The sequence below is a fragment of the Lepidochelys kempii genome, chromosome 22 (genome assembly GCF_965140265.1).
Source record: "Lepidochelys kempii isolate rLepKem1 chromosome 22, rLepKem1.hap2, whole genome shotgun sequence".
In the NCBI taxonomy this organism is placed as follows: domain Eukaryota; kingdom Metazoa; phylum Chordata; order Testudines; family Cheloniidae; genus Lepidochelys; species Lepidochelys kempii.
Window position 1 is genome coordinate 18,681,408 of NC_133277.1, and position 14,913 is coordinate 18,696,320.

General features: G+C 49.4%; 1 protein-coding gene across 5 annotated transcripts in view; it reads right to left on the reverse strand.

The window, feature by feature from the left end:
• Positions 1-14,913, reverse strand: part of DSCAML1 (DS cell adhesion molecule like 1) — a 348,185-nt gene that overhangs the window by 318,738 nt on the left and 14,534 nt on the right. For all 5 annotated transcript variants that reach the window (XM_073321085.1, XM_073321084.1, XM_073321086.1 and 2 more), the window contains exon 3: positions 11,800-11,946. In XM_073321085.1, the coding sequence (XP_073177186.1) occupies positions 11,800-11,946 (147 nt within the window). The remainder of the gene's footprint in view (positions 1-11,799; positions 11,947-14,913) is intronic.

The window sequence follows — 14,913 nt, forward strand, 5'->3', positions numbered from 1 at the left end:
GGGAACCAACTGCTCCACGAGCATCAGGAGAAGACAGGCCAACGTGGCACAAGCCTGGACTCCAGGAGAGAAAGGGATAATCTGCAGACAGGTCAGGCTGGCGTCCCTGACACCACAGGGGACCCACCATCCCAACCCAGAGCCTCTCCCTGCCCAAGAGATGCTTATCACCACCACACTGCTCACTGCTCACATGCGCTATCCCTTTCCTGTCTCTGCGACTATTGGAGTGCAAGCTCTTGGGGGCAGGGGCTCTCTGCTGCTTGTTCTGAACAGCAGCTCTGAAGCCCTCTTCTCAGCCGGTCCCTAGGCTCTACCGGCAGGATGGTTGACACCACGCACCATCGCTGCTTCAGAAAGTGGAGGAGGTCACAGTCGCAGCAGCTGAGGAGTGGGTGGAGTCCTTCCCAATATGGCATTTCCTGCTGTACCAGGAATATCACAGAAAGGAGAAAAACACCACGTCAAGGGATGCAGCAATGGAAGCCAATCATTGCTGCTGTGGAAGTACTGACCTTTCACTCAAACCATTCCCCTGGCTGCCCCCTGCACCCCTCCGTCCCACAGCACCTGCTGTCCAGATCAGCTCCCTGGTATCCCTCCCAGGGTCGGCTGGAAATCGCATGTCCCTGTTGCTGACACATCTCCATTGGTCTCATTCACTCCATAAAGCATTGGTCAACAGAGATGGCATTCAAGGCACTAAATACAAAGGTCTTCATGCCTCTCTCTAGGTAGGGCTGTGGCTCTCATCCCTACACTATCAGAGCTCAGGACCAGAACCAGCACCAAACTTCTCCACCTTGTACCAAGTGCGAAGAGCCAGGGCAGTTTGCATTCTGCACAACTCAGTGAGAGAAAGAGGCCGTGATGTCCCAGAGATCCAGGTGGGCCCCACCTCTGAGTTTAGAGCGGACTGCACCATGACTTATGGAGCTGAGTCCACGTCATCCCAAAGGGAAGGGAACAAATCTCATAACTCAGCTACATGCAGAAAAATTAAAGATGCATGAAAGCCAGCAATGACAACTCATCTGCTCAGCTCAGTTCATTGACAGGCCTAGAAGGAGCAGCCCTGTATTTACAGTACCTCCTGGTAAAGGTGGCAAACAGCAGCCACAGAGGCACCTCTCTGTAAAGCATTTAAGAGGTAGGACTAGTTATTAAGATGGGGGAGGGGGGCGGGGCATGCAGAACTGTCAGCCTCAGATCTACTTTTCTTTTAAAACTAGTCCAATATCAGGGCCTGATCCTGGGAGGGGCTGAGCGCCTTCAGTTCCCATTTATTTCATGAGGCATGAAGGGCGGCCCACATGGTGCTGAGTATCCCCAATTCCAGCAGACATCGAACCCTCCAATTTCAAATGGGCTGCCTTCCCACTATGGATAAACCCTCCCTTGGCTTTCGAAAACATCAGCAGGATCGGGAAGGGATTCAGCCGTCAATCAACCCCAGGGCTTGAGAACCTTGCCAGGCCCTTCAAGGTTTCAGCTTCAGCCTCTCCTCTTGCACACATGGGCTTGCGGGCAGCTAACCAACGGCCGCTGCATGCTCAGCCGGCAAGGCACACTCACCAGCCAGGCAGCAGCCTGCCCAATGTGGATTCTGTATGCACAGAAATGGTGCCTGACCTTATCAAGTGCATGTTGAAAAATGGGGGTGGGGGGGTGCGCACGAAACAAAACAAGATTGCTCGAGGCTGGCACTCCCCCTGCCCAGGGAGCAGGAGGTCCCAATGCCCACCCCACACCAGCACTCTGAACCCTTTCCAGATTTCTCTGTGTAATGGAAACTTGGTAGGTTCCAGCCACAAGTGATGCACAAACTCACTGGCCTCCTCAGGTGACCACCTAGGAAGAGGCAAGTAATACAAATGCATTGTTCTTCGTTCTGACAAATTCCAAACCACAGGCTGCCCACTAAAGGGGAGGGGGTTGCAATGGTTAGAATTACACCAGCCAGGGTTATTTTGTATTCAAGCAAAAACAAACAGAAGATAGCAGCTGGTAAATACACCCTGTAAGTTATCTCCTATCCCCACCCCAACAAAGATAAACATACAAACAAGGATTGCCTTTCACCTCCTATTGCAGTGTTTATTCTGTCCCGGCTTCCAGCTTTCTCCAATAACACGAGATTGATGTTCTCTGAAAAAGAGCCTATTGATAAAGGACAATGCTTAATTATCTAGGTTCTGGTTATTCTGTGCCTTAGATCATCTTTCTGTGCTGCCCTCTGTTTTGCAGTGCATGCATATTGTTTGGGGAGGAGCAGATGAATAGCACCTGCTTGCCACTAGTCGCTGAGCTGAGCTATAATGCAAATGCTAGTTTCATTTCCAATACAGCTGAATATAAAGGGACATGCTGGAGGAACATTAGACCCATAAATACTACGGGTGTTTTTAATTTTCGGTAGCCTCATGCTGTGTCTCTAGACTCTCATTACACTTTGAGACAGATTAAAATGGAATTTTAATATAGTTACATTTACTTCCAATATTAGAGAGAAAACAGAGCATGTGACAGATGTTCCAAGGTGCAACAGACGAAAGATTAAAACACACATGATAAAAGTGGGCATATTTAACCATTAAAATGCCATGTCAATTTTGTTTCCTACGTGGCCACAAAAAACAATGCTAAGAGGAGTTTAAGAAGATTTCTAGAACCCCACACACATGCCAAACATAGGAGATTGAGGGGAAGGGGGTCAGAAATGGGCTGCTTAGATCAAATTAAATCCCAGCTCTACAACACCACAGGTAGAGTTGGTCAAAAATTTTCAAAATTAACAATTGACAAAAATTCTCATTGAAATTTTTATTAAAAATAGATGAAGTTTTTGCAACAAACTTGCATTCTGTGTCGGGACCAGCTCTAGCTTCAGTTTTTGATGTTTTAAAGTCAGGATTTTGTTGACATCTAATGAGTTGCCAGGATATTGGAGCACAACAATTCTAAAGCAGCTTCAGTTGCTCACACCAGAGACTTGATTCCAAGAGAAATAAAATCAAAGGATACGATCCATATTTAAAAACAAATTAAAATTTGTACTTACTTCCTAGACTTCTCAATATGATCCAATCTAGAATTGTTGGGTGTTTTTCTCCTTTAAAAAATACCTCACTCAGTTCTCAAACTGAAATTTTACTGCGCAAGAGTTTCCACAGATCAGTTCTGGGGGGGGGGGGGGGAGGTCCTGCTCAGTTGCAGTTCCCCCTTCCAAAAAACCCCATAAGATTTGTTGATAGCAACAGAGTTCAAAATCACAGCCTTGGTGTGAAGTGCAATCTTATACGTGGTCCACCGTTCTGTAAGCACTGTTGGTTTATTCTGAATAACTGCTACCCTACATTAAATGCCAAACTCAGTGAGTGGTGCTGCATGTTTGCTAGGAGGTTGAGAACTAAAGGCAAGATTGATTTTGATGTGAGCACCAGCAAAGCAAATGGGTTTTTGAAAACCCTATAATTTCTCTGCAACCCTTGACTTCACTAAACACACATTTTTACACTACAGCACAGTTAGGTAGGCATTAAACAAAAATGAGGTAGACTAATGATGATTTATGTGCAGGATAACCTTTTATAAAGAATTTATCTTTGATTTCAGGGTAAGTTACAGTGTTGCCAAGTTAACTAAATAACGCAGCTCACTAGGAAAAGAAAAAAAAGAAAGCCAGAAAGCCCTTGCAGCAGCAGGATACAGATATCAAGCATTTTTCTGCAATTGTTTTAAAATATCTTCTGAAATACACGCAGTAGGTGCTCCTGAAGAGCGATGCTTGTTGGGAACTAACCAGAACAAGTCAGGCAGAGGCACCCGTTGCAAATGAAACAGTTCTGTGCAGTTAAGAACAAGAGCAGCTGGCTATGAAACGTGCCACGAGCCTCAAGTTCTGCCTATTGCATTTGATTAAAATGACTTGGAATAGCCATAAAGACAAAAGGTTAAACCCAAAAGACACATTACCCAGCATTAAAAGGGACACTTCCCCCCCCCACAAAACACCACGTAAATATCCTTTTCTAGGCACTGCCTGCACCCCTCTATATCAGTGGTGACCTTCGATATCATTAGTCGAGTTGCACGGCATGTAAGAGCCGCTAGCTAGCACCCCATGGTGGCGGCAAGACCGAAGTGGGGTCTGCTGTCCTCAGACAGCACAGGCCTCTACCTCCTGAGCTACAGGAAAATCTTCATTAGCTGCTGCAAATACAGGGTCTAGGACAGTTCAGCAGCTCTGGTTCGGTCTGGCAGAGGGTAGAAGAAAGCATAAGCACTCGCCCACTCATTATGCCAGAGGTTCTCAAACTGTGGCCCATGGACCACCAGTGGTCCACGAGCTCCATTCAGGTGGTCTGCGGATAGTTCCTTCTAAGATGCACACCTGGGTGGCCACACATGAGAGAATGAAGGGCCACCCACCTAATTAGTGGAGCCACACAGGCGGGGCTCCACTAATTAGGTGCCTGGACCCTGGAGAAGAAGCACATGTAAGGTGAGGTGGTGGCCTGGGGGGCAATAGGAAGTAGGGGGAAGGGAGCAGTGAGGTGAAAAGAGGGGTGGGGGGAATTTGGGATATGCAGGGCTGCAGCGGCCAGAGAAAGAGGCGACTTTCCCCAGCTCCAGGGCTGCAGCTGCCGGGGAGAGACAACCCTCCTTCCCAGCCCCAGCTCGGGGGCTGCTGCAGCGGGGGAGAGAGGGCACATCCATCACATTAGAAAGGCAAAACTACTGAGATGAAAATAGGTGTTGTGTGCTTTTACTTGTAGAACAAAAAAAGAAAATTATTATTAAGGGTTTTTTTATATAGCGCTTTTATCCAAAGCGCTTTACAATAGTTAGTTAATGGTACAAACGACATTTGGAAACATCATTAATCAGTCCGCAGAGACCCTCAGCAATCTTCAAGTGGTCCGCAGGACACAAAAAAAAAGGTTTGAAAACCACTGCATTATGCTAAGGAAGAAACTGAACACAGATTTAACTGCCCAGGTCAGCTGATGCAGTGAAGTTAGATAGGAGCCTCAAACTCTGTGCCCCGCCAGAAATCAGTGGGTCACACCCTCCAGTCCAGATCCAACTGTGGAGCCTCTGTAGAAATTTCAACATTTGGACACAAAACCACTGAAATGCAGCAGTTTGGCCAAGGTTTTACCATGGGGATGTGTCTATTTGAGCATAAAATGGAAAAACAAAAAACCCGAACTCCATGAGGTGCAAAGCCCCCTGGAGCTTAACCCAAAGGAAGCATTTCCACAAGCAAGATCTGCCGCTCGTGCCCCAAAAGGGACCCAGCCCCACCACAAGCACAAAACAAACTGGGGCAGGAGAGCCCCAGCGGTTAGTACCGCTGCAAAGGGAAACGCCCATGGGCAATTTGGTTCAGTCGCGTCAGGGGGCATCCTGTTCTCTTGCACCCACCCTGCTGCCCGTAGTTGCTCGGGATGTTCCCTTTTTCATTATTAACATGCAGAAGAAGCAAAGGAAGGAGCCAAGGGGAGTTCAACACCACAGGTCACCACCTCAGATGGCCGCGAAGCCCAAAGGCAGAACAAGCCAAGTGCAGACACTGCCGCCGGCTGCAGCACTGAACTCAGAACAGGCGGGATTTTAGGTCAGAGAGGACAGTTATTTTTAGAGATAGGGCCAAACTGCCCCATTCCCCCTTCCCATTCTGAGCTGGGGAGCGATAGACATGGGCATGCAACCCCAGACAGCTGGAGTCTCGTAAGGGTCGCCATTCTGGTGACTCTGCCACCATTCTGGTCTCCCAATGTTGGTGCTGTTTCGTTTGAACACTGGGGCCTGCTCTGGCTTCATGCTCAGACCCCCACACCAAGCCCTAAGCCCAACACTCCTCTTCAGCCCACCAGTAGCTATCCGAGGTTTCCAGTTACATGGCTCTAGCCAGGGACCCAAAGCAAAGCAGCAGCAAGTGGGCTGTTAAGAGGAAGCTATCTGTGCTTGAGAGAGGAGGGAAATAAATAAACTAACTCTTTCCAACCCTCCTACTAGTTATATGCTCCCTGACACGTTATGTGTGTTGTGAGCCCTGGAAAGCAGAGCTGGTCAGAAAGTCAGAATTTTTCCGGATTTCAAACAATTTTCCAAAGGGGGAAAAACCGGGAATTTTTACAGAAGCAGACACTTCCCATTAAAACGTTTATTTCTCGTACATGCAATTTTCCCATCAAAACTTGTTTTGACCAGACCGAGTGGAGATTTAGGACTTGGCCTATCCTGCTGGTCCCCTGAAACACACCAAGAACAGGAGCAAGTCTCTATCAGTCACACACAGACATACCTTCCCTGCAGGCCAAAGGAACGTTTTGGAGGACAGCTGCAAAACAGGCTCATGGTAACACACACACCAGGTTATACAGCTAGCCTCATGTTACTGCTTAGATATACTTTTTAAAGCAGTTGTCCTTCCACAGATCTTTTCTTCTTAAAGGACGACTTTAGGAGAGCATGGCAGTGACGTATTTGTAGGTTTGTTTGACCTGCAGTTCACACCACAGATTTTTTGGCAGAAAATGGCTTTGATGTTTCAGAACCAATTTTGGTTCGTTGGTTGGTTGGTTTTAATTAGCCACACAGAATGCAACAGGAACCCTCCCTCAATTGTCCATTCCCCCCGCTGCCATTAAGAACCCCCCCGCCTTCTACACACACACTTAGGATGGAATCAAAGCATCACAAGAAGTCAAAAACAAAGACCCTGTTTTTGTAGACATGAATCCAGTCTTACCTCTAACACCATAGCAAATTTAAAAATTAGCTTTGGGCAGATGCAATATTTATAATCCAACAGCAAATATGTTTGCTAGTGTTGACTCTACATATAAATTGTCTCTATATTCTGTCTTTAGGGTAATTATTGCTTTAAAATGTTAAAATCGTTCTACTTTAATTACATCACCATATTTAAAAATCCAGCACAACTGCAAAACTTAAGTACCAGCCCGGCTTAAAACCGTGCAAGTGCAGGATGTCAAGTCAACAAACTGAAGTGCTCTGTAAAGGAGGTCCAAGTTCAAGCCTGCAGACTGAACTGCTCTGCTCCATCTACCCAACGGAGCAAATAACGCCAGGGGAGCTGCAGAACAAGCTTTTCCTCCACCAGCCCCGACCCAGACCTGGAGCTATGCATGGACAAGACTCTTCTCCTGGATGCATTCTAGTTCTGGAGTCTTTGCTAAGAGGACCAGCTGAGTTAGACAGTTGGGTGACAGAAACACTCGCATCATTCCAGCTCCTAGCAGGACCTTGTCCTCTGACAGGACCCTGACAAGCCACCAGACGACAACTATCACTCACTGCGCTGGATCTGTGCTGGTAACTACAGAGGGAAGTTTAACTGAAACTAGTTAATTTGACGTTCCTTCGCTCTAGTGCGGCCCTGAAGGTATAAATGGAGTGTGAGAGATTTGCAAGGAAAGATTATTCAGATCAAGTTACTTGGGATACATACTAGCATTTATAGGGGAGAACGGGAAAAGCTTGTACCTGAAGAGGGTGGGCTACAAACCAGCGTGAAAGGGTTTGCTGTTTAGGGCCCATTGACACAAGAGCCCCAGCTGCGCCAGGGTCCCTGCTCCATTGGGAAGCCTAGTTAGGAGCTAGACACATTGCCAAACCATAGACAGTTCAGTCCCATCTACATTATAGAAACAGAACCATGCTGCTACAGGGCCTTGCAGCTCTGCTGCACTTGTAAGGTTGGTAGGAGTTTCGCTATGATGCGAACACTGGGTCCATAAGACGTCTGCATGTTCCTGCAACAGGGACAGCCGTAGCGCACCACAGTCCCAGCTGGAACATCTTCCAGGAAGAGGTGCTAGATAAGGCTAGATCTGAAACCCTCATCCAACCTCTCTGGGAAAGTCCAATTTGCTTTATTGTTTACAGAAAGTAGCTTAAGAAATCTTGGACGAACAGTTGGTGTGTAAGTCATTGTCCACATGGCACTGCTGCATGGGGCGATTCCACTTTGCAGGGATCTTTAAGAGCAGAGTTTTCACCACAGTTACAGGCAATGGAAAGCAGCATTAGAATCCACCGGGTAGCATTTATGGGAAGCAATGGGATTAATGCACCAGTTAATGGCAGTACTGCAAGCCAGCAAGAAGCCAGAATGCAGAATATTAATGCAACAGGATTATACTAGGCAGGCATGCACGTGCATTAGTGCTGTGGGGCCAATCCTCAACTGGCATAAATCAGCAGCTATTTACATCAACGGAGGGTCTCCCCTATAATCTAACCTCCCATAGGTCCCACTTACATTAAAGAAATGCACCGCACTCCAACAGCATTGATGTATACACACAGCTCAACCCCCTAATCAGCCCAGACCAAAGCGGGGCTTACACCATCTCAGTATAATCCAGTCACTCCCCAAAACGAGAAACACTGCTGTCTGACTTCCACCACTTCCCTCCCAATCCCCATGATCTTAGAAGCTTTATCGAAATTTCCCATTGACTGAAAACAGGGTAAACATCACAATGAAGATTTTTGTGAAAAATTCATGGTTTTTTGGATATTGAGTGTGTAAAAATATTGACCTCCACCTGCCAGCTCCTGTCCCTTGTATCAATAATCTGATACAGGGCCACCACATTGAACAGCACTCCTTGGGCTGGGTCTGCTGGTTGGAGTCAATGGAATCCCAACTGGAAAGCCAGCTGCCCTCCCAGGAGATGGGACGCAGGAGTGGGGGGTGAAGAAGATAATGCACAGAGGTTTAAAATGCATCTCCCCAGGCTAGTTTGGCTGAATCTAGCCCTCAGAGTAACCACATGCCACTCAACAAGTGAGCTCTTAACGGAAACATTCCTTCTGAGGGTGGTTCAGCCTATCAGCTCGCAGGCGGAGCCAGCGCCTGCTCTTACGAGGGACGACGTCAGGTTTGCACACGAGGCTCAACTGGTGGCATCCCGAGCGTGCGGGGTGCGAACCACTTTACCAACACCTCAAGCTGGACTGCCAAGCAGCAAAACGCTCAGCCCCTTCGCAACATCACAGCTACAGCAACCCTGAGCTCCCGAGGGTTGCTAGGATTTACTGACCTGTGAGCAAATATCAAACACAGCGCACTCGCTTTGGGCAAAATCCTTTAATTCTTTCCGGATCCCCCAGGGGAACCAGTATTGATGGCTTTACTACTTGCTTACTAGCCAGCACTGCCATCGATACCGTCTCCGAGCAGAGAGCCAGAAGGTCATCCCGGTACAGAGGAACGTCCACACTGACCTCTTCAGCCACCCGTTCCGCCTGGGACCCTCCTCACCATCACCAGACTCTGAGATTCAAGGTCGCCCACCTAACAGTAACCATGCCAAGGCCTCGGTGACATTCAGAATTTCCTCTTCCGCTTCCGCAGTGAAAGCACCAGCAGGAGTGCGAGAGGGCCAGTGGTGAACCCCCATGTCTCAGGCCTTCTGCAAACAGGGTTAGATGGGACACTCAGACCAACGGCCGTATTGGGTCAGACCAAAGGTCCATGCAGCCCAGGATCCGGTCTTCCAACAGTGGACAGTGCCCAGTGCCTCAGAGGGAATGAACAGACAGGTAATCCTCAAGTGATCCATCCCCTGTCGCCATCCCCAGGTTCTGGCAAACAGAAGCTCGGGTCACCATCCCAGCACTAGGAGCCCCCCAGAGCCCAGCCTATACCCACCACGAGTGCTGGGTGCCACCGTGCCACTCACTGGGGGAGCCGAACCTACGGGAGCAGCAGGGATACGTTCTGCTAAACAACCAACGAATCTCAGGATAGGTGGCAGCTTGAAACATACCCAGTGGCGAACGCTCGGCTCACCGCAGCCCTTTGCGCATCGCCCAGTGACTTCTGCCCTCCAACATCTCACTGCAAATGCTGCGCTGTCAATCCAAGAGCCAGCTACAAAACAAGAGCATTAGCCAACGAAGCAAAGCAGCAATTGTTTCTGTGCGCAATTTGCTCACAAATCAACGAGCACTTCATACAGCCTTGTGTTCTCCTGCTCAAACAACAATGCGCTCACTAAAAAGGTCACCGTGGGGGGAGGGGGCACTAGCCTCCTCTTCCAGGTAACTTCCCATGCCACCCCCTGACAATTCCCCAGGGCTTCTCAAGGGAAATGGGCATGATCTGGATCAGAGCTGGGCAAACAACAGATTTTTCAGTGGCAACTCCGGGTCAAACTAAAGGGTTTCTGCAGCGCAGGACATTTCATTCCACTGTCACACATTTTTAATGCTTCTGGGGGAGTTTTAAATACACTTAAAAGGGACATTTTAAAATGATGTCACTACGAACCAAAAACACCAAGACATTTTGTTTTGAAAATGTCAAAACAAAATATTTCTATTTCTTCAGAATTGTTTGTTTCCAACCAAAACAATCCGGTGAACTAGACCCGAATTTGTGAAATGTTTTGATGCTGCCAAATCTGCACGTTTTTGCCCAAAAAGTCGACATAATAGTAGCTGTGCACGAAGCGCTGGGCCCGGCTGCAGGGCTGATGAGTTTGCGGAGTGCACCCTTTCCAGAGGGTCACACGAGGGCTGGCACAACCCAGGCGCATGGGCCCACCCACAGAAAACTCCTCCGCTAATGAGAATCAGGCCAAGCACCGAGGAGCAGAAAGCGCTAATCACCACACCTGCCTCTTTCCACTGCTCACCGAGATGGACCCAAAACCCAGTGCCCTCAGTGCCAGGGAAATTTGGATCCTAACCTCCCAGCAGGCCCTTATCACTGCAGTGGGCCACACCAAAACTCTGGGTCCTAACACCCCAGAACCTGGGCCTGGACTCATTCTGCACCTGCCTTCAGCAGTGCCTGGCATTTCTCCATAGAGACTTTAACTCTGCTCCGCAATGGACCAATCCCGCACGGAGCAGAGCGCCTCCTACTAGGCTTTTGGGAAGTCAGGGGTGCTCAGCACCTCGCAGAATTGGCCCCAGGAGCTGGATTCCTCAGCACCAGGTGCCACAGGAGCATGGCCTCTGTGATCAAAAACTAGCTAAGCAAAACTTTCCCCAAGCTGCAGCAGCCACCGGCCCGGACCCCACGAGCAGGGATGTCGGCACCAGCCACCTGCCAGGCTACATGGGCTGGCAGCACACGGTCTCTGCACCATCACCTCCCCAGAGGCAGACCACAGTGAATTACTCCTCTATGGCATTTCCTTGCTCACAAGCCTTAATGGACAGCAACGGTAGCATTAACTGGAATGCTGCCTGGGCGCAATACCAGCCTGTGAGGGCCACAGGGGAAGGCAGGGAGCACGTGGGCCACGGACATCTGTGCTGGCAGGAGTTAAGGGGTGTTTGAGTGGAAGGGTTGTAAAGAGTCATGAGAGAGCCTTTATTTACTCGTCACGCCCCACTCCCGGCAGGAATACATGGAGATGGAGGGCATAGGGTGCCTCTGCCTGACTCCCCGCTGTCACATACGCCTCCAGGTTGGCAAGGTCACCAGTGGGTGGGAGAACCCAAAAGACACGTACATATTGTCACACTTCAGTTTTATGCACCTAGGAACTTCAAAGCACACACTGCAAACCTGGCAAATACGACAGGCACCACGTCGCACAGTCAAACACCGCTCATTTCCACTGTCAATCCAGCCCACAGGCTCGGCTTTTGTACCAAGATGATTCATCAGCAAACCCCCCTTGCTTTTGGGGCCCAGGGAGAGAGAAAAACCAAAGAGCTCTGTGTACAACAATTCATGCACATGGCAATGCAGTTAGTATTTGCTGGGAGAATGGAGGGTCCCCCTCCTGCTCCTCTTACCTGGGATGATAGAAACAGTATCTTTCTCCCAGGACACAACACTAACGTATTCCTGCACTGAAGAAGGGATGAGGCACTTGAAGACAGCCACGTTTCCACGCATTGACCTTTGATCCTCCACCCGGACGGTGTAAGGTTCCCTGAAAACTGCAGAGAGAAAAGCAGATGATCACACAATGATCAACGCACCAATGCCAAGTTGCACCGGGCACAAACACATTAATTTAAACAGTTCCCAAAGATTATTTTTTGTCCAACATTTTGAGCAGCTCCAGCGTTTGCCGCAAGGCATTAAGCTGGAGAGAGAGCAAATTCACAAATGCACATGTGTCTGGGGGTCTCAACATCCCATGTGCTCACGGGGCCCAAACAGAAGAGAAATGCCAAGAAGTATCGTTTTCTGGGAACGGCTCTGAAGTGGGGCATTTAAATGACTGCGTTGGCCAGTAAGGAGGTGAAACACCAACCCACACCTCTCGGTACAACCCGCAGCGGGACGTATCAACAGACTATAGCACAGCAACAGCGGTCACTTCCTCCCGTGCCACCACACCACTGCAAGCAGCACGGCCCTTGCAATCCCTTCACTGCAACAAATCACATCCCAGGTGCACCTCCTCCCAGGGACTCGCAGCCCCCAGCCTCTTCCCTCCACCACCCCGCTGCTGTCCAGTCATGGGAAGAGCCCTCCTGGGGTGGGAAACACCCTCGCTGCAGGGCAGAGCAGCACTTCCCAGCACCCCTCCCCACCACGTGGGGGTTCTGTGCCAGCCCATCAGGGCACAGGGCAGCATTTGGGGAGGGGGAAATGGCTCTTCTCTAGCACCAGAGCGCGGCAGGGACTGGCAGATTCCCACAGCAATAGTGCACGTTTCACACTTCTAGCGAGCGTGGAGCCGACAATCCCTGCTCTCTCTGGGCAAATTCCTCTGAAGGGACCCTCCTTCCTGCCGTGCCTGGGTTCCCATTTGCAGTGGCCGTGGGTGCCCAGAGCTCTCTAGATGCAGGCAGCACCTCAGTGGGGCAGGCCTTCCACAAGGCAGGGAAGAAGAATTTCTCCTCTTGCCGAAATGCAGCTGGGTCTGGGCAGCAGTTGAGCGTGCATCAGCATTGCTCAGCACTAGGGCACAGGGAGGGAGGTAGAAAACGATACCCTGTTGAAATTGAAGGGAGGAGGAATGCAATTCCGCAAAGTGGGGTCTGCCCAGGGCACTAGGGCAGACAGCCCTTCCCCTTGCAGGGTGACCCGGCAACACCCACAGCCTGCCCTGGCAGCTCTTCAGCGTTCTCTCTCTTGGGAAATATCGAGGGATTATCCAGACTGGCAGCAGCCCTAATGAACTCTACGAAGCACTTGGTCAGTTTGCTTGATCGGCTGAACATCCCAAGGTCTCTTTGGTAAGGAGACACGTCAGTGCAACCAATAAGGAGCGCAGGCAGACAAACCAAGAATCGTTAAAGTTTAAATATTTTCCATTTAAAATAAGCCTAGCACGTGGGTGCATAATCTTGTCATGACAACATGCCTGCCCCAAAGGACATTGGTTTCTCATTCATCACCGCCTTGGAGAGGGGGAGAGAGAGAGAGAGATCGATCACTGGGTCATCTACGGCTCCCTCACTGGCCAGAACAGCAACAATCCACGGCATGTTTCAACAGCCACGGGGGAGTTGCTTCCAGCAGTCAACGCATCTGTTGGCAGGTGCAGACTGGGCCTCCTCTGAATAGGCCCAAGGAGTATTTAATAAGTAAAACAGGAAGTGATGCTGCTTCTGCCTGCTATTCCTCCCCTCTAAGTGCCCAGCTTTCAGACTTCACGCCTTCACTGCAAGAGCTCAAGACAGAAAACTGCTCACAGGCTGGAGGCAAATGGCAGCCCATCCCTCAGGAAGCCCAGGTGAAACTTGCCAGCAGGCTCCTCACAACAGCAGTCTGGTGCAGGAGGTGCTGAACTGCAGTGAAGTAATAGGTGACGAGCTGGCCCAACCCGAGCAGTTCCTGAGAAGACCGCCTGTCAGCAGAGAACACACCTTCAGAGAACAGCTCCAGGGCACCAGCTGGCTTGACAAGCCGCCCTCACATGAACGGTGCGGGGCGGAGAGGGGGCTACAGTTCAGACAATCTTCCCTCTCACCGTACATATGTGCGCGATGCTCTGCAGGTCCATAGGAGGATATGCTCTCTGCCCCCAGGAGATCCCATGCCAAGCAGACTACAGACAAACATAGCAGATGACCGGGGTCTGGGGGAAGGCAGAGGGCTGGTGGAGGCAGGCCCAACAGGACACATGGATTGCTCTGCAGCAGAGAGCAGCTCAAGGAAGCAAAGTGGATTGGTTTGCAGGAGCCTCGTCAGTTACACAGGAGGGGCTTCCTTACTTCTTCCTAGATGGTTAAAGGAGAGAAGTGTCCCTTCTGCTCACCTAGCTGGTCCTCCTGCTTTAGCAGAGACATAGAACCTTGCACTGGAATCTCTGTATCAAATCCTTCACTTCTGCCTGAGCTAGACTGGACCTTTTAAACCCCAGCCAATCATGATTTAAAGACTAAGTGCTGGAGACTCTAGCCCACCTCTGGGTAAGTTGTTCCAAGGGTTAAAAATTGTACCTTATTTCTAGTCTGAACTTGTCTAGTCTCAGCTTGCAGCCATTAGATCGTGTTGTCTCTGCCTGCTAGATTAAAGAGCTGTTTTCTATCAGAAATTTCTGCCCCGTGTACTCGTAAAACTGTGATCAACTCACCTTATCCCTTCTCTTGGGGAAACTAAAAACAGACTGAGCGTCGCAAGACCCTCACTAGAAGGCACATTATACAGACCTCGAATCATTCCTGGTGCCTCTTCTCTAAATTCTTCTTAAAGTTTTCAACTTTACATTTCAGTTTATTGTGTGTTTGTTGTTTTACGTGGTTTAAATGGCCTTTTTCAGGGATTGCCATTACAAGGCTACAGAAGAAGAGTGTTTGGAGACAGGATTTCAGTGACAAGAAGATAATTGATTAGCATACAGGAAGCAGGTGGGAACAGAAGCACGCTCATGAGAAATAGTAAAAATCCCAACTTCCAAGTGTTTCCAACTATCCTAAAGCCAAACTCATTCTAATGGCCATGGACTG